Source organism: Thrips palmi, unplaced genomic scaffold, assembly GCF_012932325.1.
Source record: "Thrips palmi isolate BJ-2018 unplaced genomic scaffold, TpBJ-2018v1 HiC_scaffold_5, whole genome shotgun sequence".
NCBI classification, from domain to species: domain Eukaryota; kingdom Metazoa; phylum Arthropoda; class Insecta; order Thysanoptera; family Thripidae; genus Thrips; species Thrips palmi.
Genome location: NW_023144632.1, coordinates 1,762,504 through 1,783,501, shown reverse-complemented (window position 1 = coordinate 1,783,501; position 20,998 = coordinate 1,762,504). Strand labels below are relative to the sequence as shown.

General features: G+C 44.1%; 2 protein-coding genes across 2 annotated transcripts in view; one reads left to right on the top strand and one right to left on the bottom strand.

The window, feature by feature from the left end:
- The window catches only part of LOC117650730, a 225,683-nt gene that overhangs the window by 61,491 nt on the left and 143,194 nt on the right, over positions 1-20,998 (bottom strand). The window contains exons 2-4 of the mRNA XM_034394321.1: positions 11,216-11,275; positions 864-989; positions 54-302 (exon numbers count right to left, since the gene is read on the bottom strand). Coding sequence (XP_034250212.1) covers positions 54-302; positions 864-989; positions 11,216-11,248 — 408 coding nt within the window. The 5' untranslated portion in view covers positions 11,249-11,275. The remainder of the gene's footprint in view (positions 1-53; positions 303-863; positions 990-11,215; positions 11,276-20,998) is intronic.
- Positions 17,203-20,998, top strand: part of LOC117650729 (fidgetin-like protein 1) — a 32,996-nt gene continuing 29,200 nt past the window's right edge. The window contains exon 1 of the mRNA XM_034394320.1: positions 17,203-17,270. Coding sequence (XP_034250211.1) covers positions 17,203-17,270 — 68 coding nt within the window. The remainder of the gene's footprint in view (positions 17,271-20,998) is intronic.

Below are 20,998 nucleotides of genomic sequence, written 5' to 3'. Positions count from 1 at the left end.
ATATTTTTAAAAAATGTTGATTGATGGGTAAGAGCGCGCTGTGCCCGCCTCACCTCCTCGGCAGCACTGCGTTGCCGGGCTTGCAGCTGGGAGGCGACCTTGACGAGTCTTTGAAGCATGGTCCGTGCGACGCTGCGGTTCCTGACAAAGAAGAGATGGGCCGTGGCGCTCCCGAAGAGGGACACCGCGTACACCATGTCGACGATGGACTCGACGAGACCCTGGGAGCCCTGCAGTTTGCCCCTCATGTACACTGCCATCAGCACCATTCCCATGAGCCCCAACGATCCAGAAACGCTGAACTGGAAACATGTTGATTGGGAAGGGAAACGATAATGTAAGGTGAGGTAAAGAGGTAAGTTAATGCACTTAGCGCGGAAAAGAAATCTGGGGGCCCATTACACTGCCTTTCTTGTTACTTTGATCAGCCACGTGGTTTAATTTTTAGGACTGGCAAATTTTTTCTGAAAGCTTTTTTTTTCATTCCATCAACTGATCACGCTTTCGACTGTTGCAAATATATGTTTTTGTAGTTAACGGATAATTTCTTCCGATGAAGTTTCCCCCCAAAAAAACATGTGCGCAAGGGGGGGGAGGGGGGGGGGGCAGTCACAGACTGTAAACAGTATGGGACCTAAGGAACCTCTAAATTGAACTTTAAGCATCGGTAAATAATGTCCTCCGAAAAATGACCCGGCGTGGAAGTACGTGCTTATGTCCAAAACGCTCGTATTTCTGTGGTGGAAGATGAAAAATGTAGTTTGTGACGCGATAGCCTGTTAAACTTTAGCAATACTTTTTTTCATTCCTTGGCAGGAGGTCTGATTATCGTCGCTGACGAGGTTTCAGTGTGCTGCGCTCACCGCGTTGCCACGAAGACTGTTCCAGAGGCGACCAGAGAGTGAGAGTCGGTCGCCGCCGAGACTCTGCTCCCAGTGCATCAGCAACTCAGTCAAAATCGAAAGGTTTGACTTTCCATCGTCGACATCCTAGTGAAAAAGGGTCCACGTCAAAGCGCCGTGGGAAGGGAGAGGGAGAGCCCCCACTGTAACCCCCGGTAACACATGTGCGAAGGCGTTATAGCTCCACGGTAAATCTGTCCCCTGGGATTCCCAGGCACATTGGTTCATTCCCAGGGTATTTGGTAATTTCCCAGGACGGACCCTGAGAAGCTCCAGACAAAAAAAAACACTTGGTCGGCGACATCCTAAGAGCGGGCGCTTGTGGTGTTTTATCGGTTCCTTGTATGTATACGAACTGCCGAAAAGACACTTGGACGAAATCCGACACCCCCTGTGGCTTTGGTACGGGTCTAAACACCCCAAAAACAGCTGTTTTCGAGGGTTTGGGACTAGATGGGTTCTCGCAAACCGAGATCCAAAAAAGTACCCAAATGGGTCTCAGATACTCAAAAAAATACGCTCTTTCGAATGCCGTGTCGAACGAGGCTCTACGACGTCGGGTTTGGATGCTACGGGCTCTCAAAGTTGTTCAATTTCACTATTTTTACTGAAGATTTGAGCATATCAGGGCCGTTGGAAGTAGACCATCGGCGATTTCGCTCCTCTTTGTCTTAAATGGTGCCTACCCATAGGTAAACACCCCCACAAAATTTTAGCCATGTCAGGCAATTATAAGAGGAACTGTGAACTATTTAAGTTTTGGGTCATTTTACCACTGGGCTTAGGTGGTTATGGGTCCAGAAAAAATAATTGGACCCAAAACCACCTAAGCCCAGTGGTAAAATGACCCAAAACTTAAATTGTTCACAGTTCCTCTTATAATTGCCTGACATGGCTGAAATTTTGTGGGGGTGTTTACCTATGGGTAGGCACCATTTAAGACAAAGAGGAGCGAAATCGCCGATGGTCTACTTCAAACGGCCCTGATATGCTCAAATCTTCAGTAAAAATAGTGAAATTGAACAACTTTGAGAGCCCGTAGCATCCAAACCCGACGTCGTAGAGCCTCGTTCGACACGGCATTCGAAAGAGCGTATTTTTTTGAGTATCTGAGACCCATTTGGGTACTTTTTTGGATCTCGGTTTGCGAGAACCCATCTAGTCCCAAACCCTCGAAAACAGCTGTTTTTGGGATGTTTAGACCCGTACCAAAGCCACAGGGGTTGTCGGATTTCGTCCAAGTGTCTTTTCGGCAGTTCGTATACATACAAGGAACCGATAAAACACCACAAGCGCCCGCTCCTAGGATGTCGCCGACCAAGTGGTTTTTTTTTGTCTGGAGCTTCTCCCTGGGAACGGTGCAATATTCCCACGACGCCGTGAATATTTCCCAGGACCGTCCTGAGAATTATCCATAAGTCGCCAAACCCAGGACGCGTCCTGGGAATTTTTCAGTGTTCCCAGGGTCCGTCCTGGGAAATTTTCAACACTTCCTGGGAATCTATCTGGGTCCCCCAAATGACCCCCCAGACACCCTACCGTGTCGACTTTCACAAGTCTTTCTCTTGTAGGATGTCATCGGCGACCTCACAAGGTGCCCGATGACGTCCTCCTGGGGTTCGCCATGACGACCCCCATGTTTGACCGTGCATTCTGGGCCGCACGGACCTACCCAATCCGATGCCGAAGTCCGTTTTGTCCTACGACCAGTAGTTTAGAAGATACGAGGACGTACCACGAGGTCGCCGTCCAGGCAGGGGAGGAAGTGGTGAATTTTTGGAGGCCAAAGTAGCTCTGGCCGCCGCACAGTGGGCCACGAAGCCGAATTAGGCGGACATAATTCTCTCAGGCCATACCAATAGTTATTTTGACGTGTAACTTGGTAGTCGGGGGTTTTGAGGGGCGTAGAATCCGTTTTTGACAATATCTGATGCATGGGACCGTCCTTAGCACCTCAAGGGCGAAATTTGACAATATCTGATGCACAGGGACCTATTACGCCAAGACATGGTCTGACAAATTTTCTGCATTTTCATGAATTGAGCAACGCAAAAACCAAAACATGCACTCACGTTGAACGAAAACTCTGACATGCACAACTCTAAGCATTAGAAACGAAAACTATGAGGCGATTCCTCCGTTACGCGGGGAAGCGTTCTGCTGCGCGGGACCATTTTTCTCCTTTAAGACGATGTTTGGGAGACCCTGCAACTCAAAGGTGCAGGTAGGTGCAGCTTAGTTCTTTTGGGTTTTGTTCCTTGGCATGTTGGCTTCCACAAGGACTGAAGGAGGCCGTTAAACAACGTTAAACAAAAAAGTGCCGCCTCTGCAAAGGTTTAATATTAACAATTTTGTAAGAGTATAGTAAAAATGAAGCTGGACACCACAAAAATCGTCTAAAATCAAAAGTAAATGTATGCAAATGTTCGTGAAGAAACGCTCTTTCACGCGGTGTCAGTAAAAAGTTTGCTGCACAAAAATTTTCAAGTACTTTTTCCGTTTGAAAACATGCATTTTTAGTGCACCAAAGTGGCGCAAATCGTTTGTGCGCGTTTGACCACCTGTATGTTTGCCTCAATGTGTCCCTGTGTTGAAAATTCGGTCTAATCCTGGCTCCTTGGAGTATTGGGAAGAGATGCCATGAAAATAACTTTAAGATTAGAGAGTTGCAAAAATGGAAATATGTCCGCCTAAACCGGCTTCGTGGCCCACTGTGCGCCGTTCTATTGGGTGTCCGGGACTTCTGACTTCGGATTCGGGTTCAGGGGGTCTTCAGCTACCCATAGCCGGAAGTTGGTCTCGATAGGTCTCATGGTTTGACCAGGACGGCGTAAACCGCCCAAAACTGTACCATTTACCTGCCGCCAAACAACCAATCGCCGTCCTGGGCAGTCTGTTGGCCCCATCGACGCCAAACTCGGGCTTCGGGCAGGCCAAGACCCCCTGAACCCAAATTCAAAGTCAGAAGTCCCGGACACCTAATAGAACGGCGGTCCAAGCTTTCATCGGCGACCTCACAGGGTGCCCGACAACCTCTCCCCGAGGTTCACCATTATGACCCCCGTATATAAGCGTGTGTTTGGGGTCCTTTGGACCTACTCAATCCGATGCCGAAGTCCGTTTAGTCCTGCGATCAGTAGTTTCGGAGATACGATGCCGAGAGGCCGCCGTCCAGGCAGAGGAGGAAGTGGTGATTTTTTGGAGGCCAAAGTAGCACTGGCCGCCGTTCTATCAGGTGTCCGGGACTTCTGACTTTGGATTTGGGTTCAGGGGGTCTAAGCCTGCCCTGAGCCCGAGTTTGGCCTCGATGGGGCCAACAGACTGCCTAGGACGGCGATTGGTTGTTTGGCGGCAGGTTAACGGTACAGTTTTGGGCGGTTGACGCCGTCCTGGTCAAACCATGAGACCTATCAAGACCAACTTCCGGCTATGGGTAGCTGAAGACCCCCTGAACCCGAATCCGAAGTCAGAAGTCCCGGACACCCAATAGAACGGCGGCCAGAGCTACTTTGGCCTCCAATAACAGGAAAAGTAGCGATATAAATCGGCAACTTTGGCCCGTCCCGTGCATTAAGGAACGTACGAATTTCGCCTATGTTTGACCCTGACGGGAATAAAAGCTGAGTCTGGGGTTGAAATAAATGTCGTTTTCGTCATCAGCACCCTAAAAACATCAGAAACAATGCAAAAACTCGAATAAAAAGAATGTTCCAAAAATACCCCGCTGAGGTTTGAACCCGGGTCCAAACTTCTCCGATTCGCTCGAAACTGGCACCATTGGTTTTCTCTCGTCGCCCCGATTCTAAAAATACCCCTACATGCCCTCCTAGCTGCATCCGTTGCCGAGATCCTCCTCGACCCCATGTAGACCATGATGCACCTGCAGCAGCGCCCCCGGGGCTCGGATCGGATTTGCTGCCACCGGGCGGTTCTTAGGGTCACCCAAGGAGGCTGCATACCAAATTTGGTCAAGATCGGACCACGGGAAGTCCTCGGACGGACGGACGAACGAACGGACGCACAGCAGGGATCATACTATATGCCCGTCCCTCCGTCATTTTTTTTACAAAAAAATGAACGGGACGGGCCAAAAAATCACCACTTTCTCCTCTGCCTGGACGGCGACCTCGTGGTACGTCCTCGTATCTCACAAACTACTGGTCGTAGGACAAAACAGACTTCAGCATCGGATTGGGTAGGTCCGTGCGGCCCAGAATGCACGGTCAAACATGGGGGTCGTCATGGCGAACCCCAGGAGGACGTCATCGGGCACCTTGTGAGGTCGCCGATGACATCCTACAAGAGAAAGACTTGTGAAAGTCGACACGGTGGGGTGTCAGGGGGGTCATTTGGGGGACCCAGATAGATTCCCAGGAAGTGGTGAAAATTTCCCAGGCCGAACCCTGGGAACACTGAAAAATTCCCAGGACGCGCCCTGGGTTTGGCGACAAACCAAAATGAGGGTTTGGCATGTTTTTTTTCGTAATAAGCATTCAAAAACGAACAAATCCCCGTTTCGTTTTTGAAAATCGGTCAAAAATTGACCAAGTTACGAATTTTTCCTATTAACAGCACTGTTAAAAACTTTTAGGGCTTTGAGGAGGTCCTAAAAATCATTTTTTCGAAAAAAGAAAAACCACATATTTTAATTTTTTTCGATGTAGAATCCAGATCCGGGCGGCGTTGGACGATCCGGGCAACTTCATTTTTTTTAGGACCACCCCAGGCGGCGCTCAGCTTCTTCTCCAGGGCGCCCTTCTCTCATGCTGGGTGCGTGGAGTCACCAGTCTGGAGCATCCTAAATGCGCGGCAAGCAGGCTGCGCAGCCTTTTGCTGATATTGCGTCTTCCAAACAAAAGGGACGGCTGATGATGAGCGAGTTGGTGGCGTTTTGGAAATTGGACACTCCTCCTTCATCCTTGGCTCAAAGTGTTTTCATCTTGCCGAAAAAGTTTTCAAGCAAGGTGTGCAATATTGTCCATCACTAAGTTAATCTTATGCAGAAATGCTAACGTTTCTGTGCCTGCATTATTGTAAATGAAAAGCATATAATAATGCATTTTAAACAGAGTCCACTAGAGTATGCACTAGGGTGGGCCGAAAATCCCAGAATTAAACGGCGTATGGTTTTCTTTGCAGTTGACCATATACTAAGAAAAGAGATCCCACAATGCTGGGGTCTGGTGACGTCACCTTCCATCTCTTTGGAGGCTCCAAACTTAGGTCTAATGGTGAAAAATGGCACTTTTGGCCCTACAGGGATGAAACCATGGATCGCCCAGAATGCGGCTATCTCGCGATGGGTGCGGAATATGTTCGTTTATATCCCTGCAAAGTCTGGGCGATGTGGCTTGACATCTCGGTTAAGCCCGGGCACTTGTTTTCACGCTAATACAAAATTGCAAAACACTTAAAATTGGATTTAAGGGTCTATTGTTTGCTCAAAGGTCCCATATTTTTATATAAATGGAAAGAGCTCAAAAAATGCAATTTTTTGGTATATATAACTTTGTGATCGGACGAAAATTGTTGCCAGGGCGAAACTTTAGAGTGATTCCATATCTAGGGAGCACAAGATTTTTTTTGGTGTCACCGATCTGGCCCAAAACTTTACCACATGTACCCCTAGGGTAAAGAAAGATGCCCACAAATTTTGAAGGTCCTAGGTCGACCCAGTCTGGAGCAGTGGGCCTTAGTGTGTTTTGCGACTTTTTGGTAAAAGTCAACTTTGAAGGTACCAATCGATGGGAAGGGCTTGACCTAGGGACTTGAACATTTTACCAGGTCTTAGAGGGTATGAGGACAACATTTTAGAATTTTTTCAAGAATTTTGAAAACTTTAACTTTTTGAAAAAAGTTGAACTTTAATTTTTTTTCTCTAGATCTCAAAAACATATTTTTGAAAAAAAATGAAAAAAATTGAGAAAGTGCCTTTCCTTGGTCCTAGTAACTGTACAAAATTTCAGCCTGGGCACAGACTTGGTTTGGGAGCTATGGAAGAAAGCGACAAATTTCACTCCCTAGTCTGAAGGACTTTAGCGGAGATATGACTCATTTGTAGCCTGGGTATATAAGAATGGGATAAGCTATGATCCCAAGATGGACATAGTGATCTGATGAAAATCTTCTACTTCCTTACTTGTGTTTTGAGTGGTTTCAGCCTGTCAGGATTATGTTTCGAAGAGCCAAGTCATTGTAAGTTCATTTCACAGGTGGAATCGTAATCAAACCGTCTCTCTAATTTGCCCCTGATTTGGCTCTTCGAAACATAATCCTGACAGGCTGAAACCACTCAAAACACAAGTAAGGAAGTAGAAGATATTCATCAGATCACTATGTCTATCTTGGGATCATAGCTTATCCCATCCTTATATACCCAGGCTACAAATGAGTCATTTCTCCGCTAAAGTCCTTCAGACTACGGAGTGAAATTTGTCGCTTTCTTCCATAGCTCCCAAACCAAGTCTGTGCCCAGGCTGAAATTTTGTACAGTTACTAGGACCAAGAAAAGGCACTTTCTCAAATTTTTTCAATTTTTTTCAAAAATATGTTTTTGAGATCTAGAGAAAAAAATTAAAGTTCAACTTTTTTCAAAAAGTAAAAGTTTTTCAAAATTCTTGAAAAAATTCTTAAATGTTTTCCTCATGCCCTCTAAGACATGGTAAAATTTTCAAGTCCCTAGGTCAAGCCCTTCCCATCGATTGGTACCTTCAAAGTTGACTTTTACCAAAACGTCGCAAAACACACTAAGGCCCACTGCTCCGGACTGGGTCGACCTAGGACCTTCAAAATTTGTGGGCATCTTTCTTTACCCTAGGGGTACATGTGGTAAAGTTTTGGGCCAGATCGGTGACACCAAAAAAAATCTTGTGCTCCCTAGATATGGAATCACTTTCTACACATTTCAGCAAAAGCTCAAAAACACTAAAAAGTTATCTTTACGAGAATATGTATTGCCTGTGGATCCAATATGATCATACTGTTTGAAAGACCAAAAAAAATGCAAAATTTTGGTATTTAAAGTTTTGTGATTGGACAAAAACTCGAATTGTTGCAAAATAAGTTACAAGCAAAGCGAAGGAAAGCCCTTGTTCGGCAGGAGATGGCCCGACGAACGCTTACACTTTCTTCTATAATTAACAACAAATCGAGTTTTTGTCCAATCACAAAACTTTAAATACCAAAATTTTGTGTTTTTTGGCCCGTCCCGTTCATTTTTTTGTAAAAAAATGACGGAGGGACGGGCATATAGTATGATCCCTGCTGTGCGTCCGTCCGTCCGTCCGTTCGTCCGAGGACTTCCCGTGGTCCGATCTTGACCAAATTTGGTATGCAGCCTCCTTGGGTGACCCTAAGAACCGCCCGGTGGCAGCAAATCCGATCCGAGCCCCGGGGGCGCTGCTGCAGGTGCATCATGGTCTACATGGGGTCGAGAAGGATCTCGGCAACGGATGCAGCTAGGAGGGCATGTAGGGTTATTTTTGGAACCGGGGCGACGAGAAAAAAACAATGGTGCCAGTTTCGAGCGAATCGGAGAAGTTCGGACCCGGGTTCAAATCCCAGCGGGGTATTTTTTGAACATTCTTTTTATTCGAGTTTTTGCATTGTTTCTGATGTTTTTAAGGGTGCTGATGACGAAAATGACATTAATTTTAACCCCAGATTTAGGTTTTAATTCCGTTGGGGTCAAACATGGGTGAAATTCGTACGTATCTTACTGTACGGGACGGGCCAAAGTTGCCGATGTATATCGCTACTTTTCCTGTTATTTAGATCTTTCGAACAGTATGATCATATTGGATCCACAGGCAATAAACATTCTCGTAAAGATCACTTTTTAGTGTTTTTGAGCTTTCGCTGGAATGTGTAAAGTTTCGCCCTGGCAACAATTTTCGTCCGGTCACAAAGTTTTTGGCTGAGCGATAGCGAAGCCTGTTACTCCAGTGCGGTTGAAAAGTTTTGTCTGTCTGTCCGTCTGTCTGTCAGTCTGTGTGTAAACACTACTCCTCCTGAACGGCTCGGCTGATCTGGCTGAGATTTTGCAGGCTTATTAGGTATATTCTTGGCTCGGCACACGCGAAATTTCACTATCCTAGCTCAACTTGTTCAGTTTTTATAGCCGAAAAACACCTCAAAAACGGCGAAAAATCGAGTTTTCTGCAGGTAGATCACCTCTGTCTTGAAGAAAGGGGGGTCTGGGGGGGCGGAGCCCCCCAGCCCCTACAAGTTAAAAAGTTACAAGGGTCAAGAACGTGTTATCTGTAAATGAAGCAACTCTTTCTAGAATTAAGGGGGGTCTGGGGGGCGGAGCCCCCGAGCATGCAACACGTAAGAAGTAACCGACGATGGACAAGCCAATGCCTGCCGAAGGCAGGCTAGCGCCGCAGGCCAAGGTAGGTACGCCAGGCGCGGATTGGAGGAACAGGCCGCGAGACATCGCGAAGCCTGTTACGACAAGACGCGGTCTGGCGTAAACCTACCTTGTCAAATATGGTCAACTGCAAAGAAAACCATACGCCGTTTAATTCTGGGATTTTCGACCCACCCTAGTATTAGAGTGGTCCCCTTTTTTTAAAAGTTTCAAAAATTTAGGCGCGCCGTCCAGATTCTGAAAGTAGGTGTAAAATCATGAATTTTGATACAAATATGATAAGATTTGGATCATTCTCAGGGGTCCATCAACGCGCCTGAACTTTAAAGAAAAATTGAAAATGTACCGGTTCACTAAAATCGATACTGTTTCGAGAGTCTTTGTCCGATTTTCGATTGCAAAACGGCGATCTTTTCGGGAAAGTGCCTTCTAATTGATGATGTACATATCATGACGATCCGACGCATTGCCTATTTTCCAGGGGCGTATAATCCCGTTTGGAGCCCCTAATTCCAAGATGTTCCTGCGCTTCGAAGGTGTTTGAGTCGTCCGATCGGATAGTTTGAGTCACCGTTCGACGCGCCTGATCAATACCTTTCGAAAAATGTCTCAGGTGTCAAAATCGGTTGGTGTGCCTACCGTACAGGTGCAAAAAACCACTAAAACGCGCTAAAAATTGCCTTTTTGTGACACAAAATATCTTGTTTGGTATCGTGTCAGATTTCTTGTGATGCCATTTGACGCGCCCAGTCAAAAACTTTCGAGTATCGTCTCAGGCGAACAAATCCGGTGTGTTGTCGACCCTACAAGCAAAAAATGTCGAATGTCGAAAAATTGGTCTGTGGGATAGGCAACCTACCGGATTCAGACGCCCGAAACGGTAATTGAAAGTTTTTGACCCGGCGCGTCAAATGGCACCACAAGAAATCTGACACGATGCCCAAAGAGATTTTTTGTATCGCAAAAGTGCAATTTTTAAGCGAATTTTAGTGGTTTTTTGCTCCTGTACAGTAGGCAAACCAACCGATTTTGACGCCTGAGACATTTTTCGAAAGGTTTTGATCAGGCGCGTCGATTGGTGACCCAAACAATTCGATCGGACGACTCCAACACCTTCGAAACGCAGGAACATGTTGGATTTAGGGACTAAAAACGGGATTAAACGCCCCTGGAAAGAAGGCAATGCGTCGGATCGTCATAGTATGTACATCATCAATTAGAAGGCACTTTCCCGAAAAGATCGCCGTTTTGCAATCGAAAATCGGACAAGACCTCTCGAAACAGCATCGATTTTAGTAAACTAGTACATTTTCAATTTTTCTTTAAAGTTCAGGCGCGTTGATGGACCCCTAAGAATGATCCAAATCTTATCATATTTGTATCAAAATTCATGATTTTACACCTACTTTCAGAATCTGGACGGCGCTCCTCAATTTTTGAAACCTTTAAAAAAAGTGGACCACCCTACCTAGTATGCACTCTAAATGTCTTACAATGAGATTTCACCTATATGTTATTCGTGAATTCGGTTCAAGCATAAAACGAAGGAATATTCCTTCGTAATACGAATCTTAAGGGCTTTTTCATTGTAAGATACAAAGAAAAACCTTCGTTATTATACGTATACGTATTATACGAAGAAAAACCACCTTCGTAGTATGCTTGCGCCATTTTCTTCGTATAATGGGAAATTTCTTTGTAAGACATTTCAAGTGTAGTGAATTACAGAATCGCAAGCATGGTTAGATAAACTATCGGTCTGCGTATACTTTTGTGTATTCGAAAACGAGCTCCATGAAGCTCTCATTACTTGGCCAACCCAAATTGCCAGAGAAGGTTCAAAATACAACCAATCGACGCGGCAATGTGGATTGGCCAACCTTAGGGAGGTGCTCCATGAGCAATGTTAAACTTCGTTGTGCATTTTCAGATTCGTTCATACCGGGTGTGCTTTCTTTGGCTTCCTGCTTTGCATGTTGGGTAGAGGGAATAAATCCTTGAACTGAAATAAAAAACAATAATTGTTTTAAATGCGGTTAACAAAGATGCTGTCTATTTGGCTTTCGCTTACACTGTCAAAAGGATCAGATGTAATTTTCATAACTTTGGTTGGCATTTTTTTTACAAACAATTGTTATGAAAATTTAAATCACAAATGATTGTAAATTGTACTAAAATCACGTTATGAAAATTCATATCATGTCATTTAAATTAATATTCGCGTTACCGAGGTCATTTTAGGGTAGTTAAGCAAAAGGACAACTTGGTGTTTATGTATATGAACACCTGTCCGGCCTTTTGCCATTTTATGAACTGATTCTCCTTTTGATCAGCGGGTTTCGAACCGGTGAACTTGAACTTGTGGTACACGCTCTCTACTGCTGTGCCGCCACGTCCTACAGGAGACGATGGGTGTGCTGCCTGATGACCTTACAAGTGCTCTTAGCCACGCCTCTTGAGACAGTTATGAAATTTACTAGCCAGAGGAAGGCTTTCGGCCTCGCTGCTGAGCTGGATTCTGCTGGAGATGGAAATGCATTTTCACGACTTACAAATTAGGAAGTATTTAATTTGAAAAAAGGTCTCTTTTCTGGGAGGTAGTATCCAGGAAGTATGCATTCGCGCGAAGGATTGTCATTCGCACTGTTAATGATGAATGAAATTTAATGACATTATTTGTGACATTGCTTTTCATTAAACGTCATTATTTTTAATTACATCTCCACATTCATTACATTGTAATGAAAATTTCATTACCTCGGTCATAAAGTTTAATGACATTAGCCATGTAATGAAAGTTTCATTACATCACGCAGCTTATCATAAAATTTTCATTACATGTCTTTAAATTTTTAAAAAATATTCAAGCATTACTGAATTTTTGTTGGATATGTCCAGGCTCTGAGTTAAGCTTACCCAAACTAATTTAGCCTTCTATTGGCCGCCAATATCAATGTTTTGCGTACAATCGTCCATTACGGCGTCATATGCCAAACATATGCAAGTCTGCCGCTAGGTGTCGCATGGTACACGGGGATAACTCTTAAATCCGTATTTTGTGTTCAAATAATAAAAGGTGAGGAGATACACTGGAATTTATCCGTGTTTCATGTGAAGTGCTGGATTGTTAAACTAATAGCAAATAGTTTGGCGGAAAGAGCGATATTTGAAGTGACCAAATAGGTTTTTCTGATGTTGCTCGAAGGCGTCAGAGTAGACCGTCCCTTATTTTTTCAAATTGAACCGAGACAAAAGTTCGTGGTGCCAAATTGTTCAATTTGGTGAGAAAACACACTGGTGTAAATGCCATCAGGATTTTCTGATTGAATTTCTGATTTCCAATCAGAAATCAGGATTTTCCTGATTGATTTTCTGATTTCTGATTGTCAATCAGGAATTCTTTCTGATTTCTGATTGTCAATCAGAAAAAATCCTGGTTGAGCACCGACATCAGAAATTTCCTGATTTCTGACGTCTGAGTGCCAATCAGAAATTTCCTGATATTGATTCTGATTGGCAATCAGACAATTTCTGACTGCTTTCTGATTGCCGATTGCCACTCAGAAATCAGAAAAGAACATCAGGAAATTTTGATGGTGTCAAAGTACAGATGCCTATAAAATGGAAAGTATTTGCGGTATCGGGTTCAAATTTGGTATGTGACATGTTCAGCCGATTTGACTAGGGCCATTTTAATTTCATAGACATCGGATCACCTTTAGTAGCATATCGAGGCCTGATCACGAGCTATCGAAAATCGGACTTCAGATTTGGATCGGACTCAGTTTTGACCCCCCAGAGCAGTTATCATCAATTTTGAATGTGCCCCGACACGGTCATATTACCGATGTTTGAAGTTGTCTTACCAATCAGAGCTGTCCACTCAGAAAAAAACACAATCAGAACTGGTACCAATCAGAAATCATCAATCAGAGGTGCGCGAAAATACATCAGGATTTTCCAATCAGAAAATGTTCTGATTGACCAATCAGGAATTTCCTGATTGAAATCCTGATGAATTTTACACCAGTGACCTCTGCCAAAGTTTGGTGGTGCTACGATATCGCATGGCCGAGCCTAAAGGGGCCTAAGTGCAAATTTCAAAAATCTGCCGATTTCGGAATTTAAAAGTTGTCTTCCAAGTAAACACGTCATTTTGATGCCCCCAGGCCGAAAATTTAAAGCGTTTTGCCGTATCTCGAACCGTTATGGCCGAAACGGCGCTCTGAACGCGCTCCGCCACCGCGCGGAAGGCCGCCGATCTGGACCCAACTACGACGCTTGTGGGCTGCCCCGAGCCGCCCCGGAGGGCAGTGGATCGCTGCGTCGCAGTCAGCACCTTCTCAAAACATGTTTTTGACTACTTTCATAGTAATTGATAGGTTATATTTCAATACATATGTGGTATAGACCAAATTTTACACCAAAACACTCGAAAAATGCTAAAATGGCTAAATTTGACACTTTGAGGGCATATTTCAGCATTTTCCTATTGAGTAAACCCACTAACCACATTGGAATTTTCAGAGATAGTTCAGACTCGCGCTGCTCGCTGGGGGCTCCGCCCCCAGACCCCCGCATGTGTGGGGCGCGTGCCGAAGTACTTTCAGTAAGTCCGTGGTGACTAAAGGCAAATTTTCTAAGGAAGTAAATGTACTGCTTCTTTGAAAGATCTATTTAACAGCTTTTGACCATATAATTAAGCTACTTGGGGGCAGAGACAACTAATCTTGAACTATCCTGAATGGAAGTTAGCTCGAAAGCTGATCCAACGTATTGTCAAAACATCCAAATTCGGATAAGTCACTTCCTTCGCCCCACCTCGTTATTGAAATTCCTAGGGGCGAAGCAAGAGGGTCGACCTTTACAAATTCAGGATGTTTGGATGTCGCATGTCGACTCTTATGTTTAAACGGTAATTACAGGGGTATAGGCAGCAACACTACACTCTCATTCCAGAGACATGACATCACATTGAAACGAATGTGACAAAATGTCACGTTCATTTGAGCATTGTGTCACATTTGTTTGAATGAGAATAGGCTAATTTTCTGGCCGTGACATTTTGTCACGTTCCTTTCAACGTGATGTCACGTTTCTGGGCAACGGGCCACCCCAACGGGCCATCCGCCCCTGGTAATCTGAATAACGGGGTGCGTCAATGGGGGTGGCATTTCCGAATTCGAGATGCTTGGATGTCGCATGTTGATTCTTATGTTTACAGGGGTGTAGGTAACTACACCAGCTTTACTTTTTGCAATGGGCCAAAGACGTTCACATTTTGGGGCTTTTGGATCATCTATTTGCACATTTCAGACGTCCGAACACGCTGGAACACGTCCGAACAGGTTTGGACACGTTCAAACACGTTCGAACAAGACGAAGCAACATAAATCAGATGCGGAGAGGCGCTGAAGCCGATTTGGCAGCAAAAACACATAACCGTCAAAAAAACAATTATTTTAGAAAAATGCTAATATTTTCAAAAATTGATGCAAAAAAAATTGAGCTTGAGTGCGGTTGAACGGTCGGTTGCCCGTTGTAGCTACAGCATCCACCTACCAATCCCAGTTGAAATGGCCGGGGGGTAAAGGGGGGTAACGTAACTTTTCCTCCAATTTATGTCGAATTTGGGCATTTTGGGCAACATTTTGCATAGAAGCGTTGTCTGTAGAACTTTAAGACGGACGAAGTTCGGATCTGGTTCACTCAAAGCGCTTTTCTATACAGTATTAATTAAAGTTCCGTGCTGGCATGCGGGTTTCCTGGATTGGTTTGCTGCATCCAAACTGGAAGGAAGCGATAAACGGCGACGCGTACCGATAACACGTTCGAGCACGTTTGAACACGGTCGAACCCGTTGGAACACGTTCGAGCACGTTGAGACACGTCCCGACAAGCTCAGGCGTGTTCGAACACACGTTTGAACTAACTCATTTGGACACATTCAGACGTTCGAACACGTTTGAACACGTCCGAACAGGTTTGGACACGTTCGAACACGTTCAAACACGTTCAAACAAGACTTTGTACTCTCGAAGCAACATTAATCATTAACATTAATGGCGCTGAAGCCGAATGGCAGCAAAAAAAACATAACTGTCAAAAACCAATTATTTTTAGAAATGCTTATAATTTTAAAAGTCGATGCACAAAAAATTGCGGCTGAGTGCGGTTGAACGGCCGGTTGCCCGTAGTAGCTACAGCATCCACCTACCAATCCAAGTTGAAATGGTCGGGGGGTAAAGGGGGCTAACAGAACTTTTCCTCCAATTTATGTCGTATTTGGGCATTTTAGGCAATATTTTACTTCGAAGTGTTGTCTGCAGAACCCTTAGACGGACGAAGTTCGGGTCTGGTTCACTCACTGCACTTTTAAATACAGTATTAATTTAAGTTCCGTGCTGGGATGCAGGTTACCTGGATTGGTTTGCATACAAACTGGGGGGAAGCGATAATGTGCGATTTACCCCAAATCATGAAAATATAGATACAAATTCTGACTTTGCGGCCCTCCCATTCAAATACAATGCGTCCTATCGCCAAACCGACGCTTGATCTGAGTTCAGTGGACATTTTGGAGTGGACGACCGGTTTTAGATGGGTTCCGAAGTCACTTTAAAATTTGACCCAATGATGACGAAAATAGGGGTTCTGACGTCCGATCGACGCCATTCTGGGCTTCAAATGCTTCTTTTTGTAGGGTCTTGACACAGGAAAAGTTTGAACAACGCTCAACAACGCGTATGGAGGTAAACGCAAAAGTAAGTTATTGGCCAGTAGTAAAGGTGGCCCATTTTAACGGGCCGCCATCTTGGTGGCCCATTTTAACGGGCACGCCATCTTGGCCCCCCATTGTAACGGGTCCGCCATCTTAAATTTTTTTCGGTGAAAATTTTTTTGGTGAAAATTTTTTGGTGGAATTTTTTATGGTCGCCTACTTTGGCGAGGGTAACCTAACCTAAGTCACCCGAAGGGCGCAAGTCACCCGAAGGGCCTAAGTCGCAACATGGATCCGCCCCTTGGTGGGACATTGAATTCTGAAGCAGGTCTGTACCTGTCGGCCGCCGCGGTCGCACCTGGCGCATGACACGGAGGCACGCACGCGAGTGCGGTCCGCCGCCTCGTTTTGAATGCTGCCGCGCCGCAAGCGCTGCCAGCGCGCTCTGACGGCCCGGTACGGAAACTCCGCCTCTGCGCATGCGCGCAGTGCGCAGCAGTTCTGTCTGCTAGCGGCAGTCAGCCGACTCTATTTTACTTTCTCTAGTTTTATTTTTCAGTTGTCTCATGACTGACGCACTCATTTTCTATCATTCCTATTTTATGTTTCACCTCGCACATTTTATGTCATGCCATGTATCTGTTTTAAATCTGAAATACGCGACGATCGGCAGCGCCGTGGGTAATTCCACGCCAACTTGAACACTCATAAACCTGACGGCGTCCGATTTCAACCAAAATTGGTGAATCGCCACCAATTAGTGTCTAGAATGACCCCCTACAATGGTTTTGGCCAATAGCCAATAGTTCCGGAGATATAGCACTTCACCATTTTTGGCCATTTTCCAAGTTACAGAAACAGTGTTTCACTTAAGTGCCATTATCTCAGCTCCTATTGTACTTACAGGTCTGATTCTGTGCTCATTGGAAAGGGAATGAAATTTTGCATCAAAATGAGGTACTCTTAGGTTGATAGGGCAAAAACTCAAATAAATGTCTTTTTTGATTAAATGTTTAACCTGAAAATGTCGTTTCCAAAATACGTCATCCTAAAAAAAAAAAAATTTTTCACCAAAAGGTCTCCTAAGGTGTCTACTTTAATGTCCTAAAGTGCTTCAAAAAGTATTTGAGTTTTGCAGTATTTGCAGGGGAAACCGTGATGAAATGTGCCCAAAAAGTGCACTATTTTCACTCTTCGCCCAGCCTACGATGGTCCTGTTGCAGTCCCACTCCTTCACCACCCTCAAAACTGTTACTTCTATGCCCAGCATCGATTGGTATGTATCAAAGTAATTGTTTGAGTAAGTCTGAGCGCTCAGGTAAGGGGTCAGATCAAAGTCCAGCTTAGAACTTTGCGTAACAAGACATCAAATCGACTACTGAGTAACTCCACCCCAAGGAGGACCGAGATCTGGGATTGGGTCACGGATTCGGTTCAAACTTTGTGGGTTCAATAGGTACCACTAGTACCTATCAACCCTAGTGATTGATTCTAATGCCGGAAAATTTCCGGGGAAAAATGCAGAAAATTTCCGAAAATTTTCGTATTTTTCCAAGAGCCCCGGAAAAGATGGTAAAATTCAAAAAATGCGCATTTAGCATGTTAATGAAGTCACATGACAAAATCGTTGAATTCCTGTTATTTTTGAACACAAAAGTCAGTCGCAGTGACTTGGTTACATTGTTTTTCGTGGCTTTCGTGGTTGTGGTCGTCTGCTGAAGCTTCTAGAAGGCAGTGAGGGGGATGGACACAAACGTGAGTGGAACGGGACACTGTAAAAAAAATTATAGTCAAATTCCGATACATGTATATGAAGCTATTTACATATACACGTATAGGAATTTTACCATGCACTCGTATGGTAATTTTCCTATACATCGGTACGGCATTATGGCTATACATGTAATAGGCGTTCTCCCATCCGTTGTGTTGGATTTTTCCTATACATCGGAATGGCGCAACTGCGATGCATGTATAGGATTTCGGCCAAAATATGCAAACAAGGCAGGTTGAACCGGATGAACTGTCCGTTGTTCAAGACAACGGCTGCCTTTTCCGCCATAATAGACCATCGAGTCTGGATCATTAGTGATCCTTATTGAACACCCAAGAGCACCACAGCAAAAACGATGTAAGAGTTAAAAAGACTTCAACTTTCTTACAACATGATGGGTCGAGAGCCCCCTGACCCAACCTAATTCCTAGCCGCAGCGTACACCGAGAAGTAAGTCCGTCAAAACGACACTAGCGCCATCTAGCGGATAATCCGGTCAGCGGGCAAACGAGCAGCTTTTGTGAATTTTGTACGTTGTTAACACATAATCGTATTGATTACCAGTGTTTTAACACAAAACAACAATTGGAATCGCTGATAATAAGGTTGATGACAAATTATTTTTTTCAGTTCGCCATATTCCTATACACGGATCGCAAAATCCTATACATGTATAGGACTTACTCAAATTCCGATACGTGTATATGAATATTCCTGTACATTTTGAGCCCATATAGCATAAAACCTATACAAATCGGAATATTCCTATACATGTATCGGGATCTTAGTAATTCCTATACAATGTATAGGAATTTTCCTAGACCACTGCATGGTACAATTCCGAACATTTTTTACAGTGTATAAGAGCAGTTCTCGCGAAATGTGATAATTTCGTGTCCTCTCTCTGGTTCTTCCAACCTGAAGTCGATTTTAACCGGGTCTTTTCCTACCTTAATGTTTTTTGACCTTGCGGACAAGGTACAATTCTTATCAGGATGAAATTTTGCCTCCTTCCACCATTAAATTGCAAGTTTTACCCCAGAATGTAATTTCCGTGGACACTTTTTGATGTCCTACGCTCCAGATTTGGGGCTTCGCGCCTCTACTACAGCCCAAGGGAGTATAAGAAATCACTTTCGCGAAGTGCATTTTGTTTTACGCAAGTGAGGCTACGTTTTGACGTGTAGAACGTATCTCTCGGGTAAAATTTGCAGACACAAGATGACTCCGAAAATTGTCCTCCACAACTAAAATTCGAAAAGTCTAAAATCGGTATTTTTGAGACGGTTTTTCTACCTTATGTGCGATCGTTCTGAGACTTTTCTCATATTGTTGGTGCATTCGTTCATCACAATTTGCAAAGTGGCGGAGTAATGTGGCACTATTAGAACGGAAAATATAAACTTAAATAAGTTTCAAAGCGGCGAAAAAATTGGCCTAGCAAGCAATTAGTGTAATTTCCGTTCCACCCATTGCTAGCAGACCATTCAAAATTTTGATTGCGAACCAATCCTTGTGTGTTTGCCTTGTGGACAAGTTGCTCCAGTAAAATTTTCGTTCCGGTGGCACTTTTGGTTTGGCTTGTAAACCTCTTTTCATGCAATAATGTAATTTCCGTGGACTGTAATTTCCGTGGACAGAATGGGGTTTGCGTTGCGTTTCACGTGATTTTCGCCTCGTAAGGGGCCTCAGCTCTAAAGTATGTCGATATTTTTCTGTTTTAAACCTCTCTTATGGAGGGAATGCCATTCTTATGGCCTAACCCAAGAAAGCATGCACTGATTATAGGTCACTGGCCAATCATAGGTGCGTTTACTTGAAGAAAAGTTGATCGGCAGGTCGATCGAGCGGCCCACTGCTCGCGCCGCGGTATTTTTAGCCGTCTCAAATGCAAACTTAGGCATTTCAGGCACAAAAGTTAACAACCTATACATTTTCTAAAAGGGGAAATGGTTTCTGTAATCCATTTGACGTTTTGGGTCTTAGCACCCGAATGGCAAGCTGAGAAAAGTCGTGGCGTAGTTTAGCACAACATCCATCTGGTTAAACCCGTCACAAGTCACAAAATGGACCCAAACGAGCAGCGACCTGACTTTTTGCAAGAGTCTAAGCTTTCGACTCCACTCATCAGATTGGTCAAACAATGTATTTTCTGGACAACCAAGCGGTTTTAGGCTGCTTTGTTCGGCGCGGCCGGCATACTGCCATGACAGTTCTGACTGCGAGTCAGTGAAACCGTTCAACGTTGATTATTCAGATCGGAAAGCTTAACCGAAAGCTTCGAGTCTTGCGAAAAATAGGCTCGCTGTATATTGGGGTCTAGCTAACCAGACAATTTAAGACTTGCGGTGGACTTAAGGGGGGACATCACTCCAAAATAATCAAAAATTGCAACTTTTTTTTATTAGTTTATACTATAGACCATTCTTTTCTGAGTCGAATGGCGAAAACCGCATTCCAAAATTCAAAAAATTGCAGTTTTAGGAGGTTGTGGGCCGCAAACATGCATAGGGGAAAAGCCCAGTTTCCCCAACTTTGATCGCGTTTTTCTCGGAACATAAAATTGCAAACGGTTGCAGTCCTCTAGTTTTTTGAGTTTTGAGAACAGTTTTTGAGCTACAGCGGGGAGATTTAGCATGGAAGCTCCTACGACATGCCGCTATGGTGGGTATCAAAATAATTTGCACTGGTCAATTTTTATTATTTATTAAACGTTCGTAATCAAACAATTTCGACCAAAAAAATTCAACAATTTTTTTTGGTATGTCACAAATACAACTAAAAATGTTTTTTTATATGTGATTGAGGTACCTACCATAGCCAGACATCTCAGGAAGACTGTCACAAAATTTCGTTGTTCTAGGTCAAACCGTTTGGCGTCCAGCGCTGCAACCGTGCGAAATGGACTAACCTAACACTCAAAAATGCGTTTTCAACGAAAGCGCTGTACTGCCCTGGCGGATTGACTTAGTGTTGTTTTGTACTTTATCTGTTAAAATATGAACAATTTTTCCCTTTCCGTTTGGTTTTTGTAACGTTTTTACAAAAGCACTGTTTTTGGAGTGATGTCCCCCCTTAACCTGACCGATATGTTAAGCAACATGACGTCTTTCCTAAGCTTGCCGTTCGAATGCTAAGACCCAGTTTATCGAATAAATTACAGCAATCTGTTCCTCAAACTTTACTCTTTCCGAAAATATGCGTTAGTAAACGTTGGTGCCATATATGCT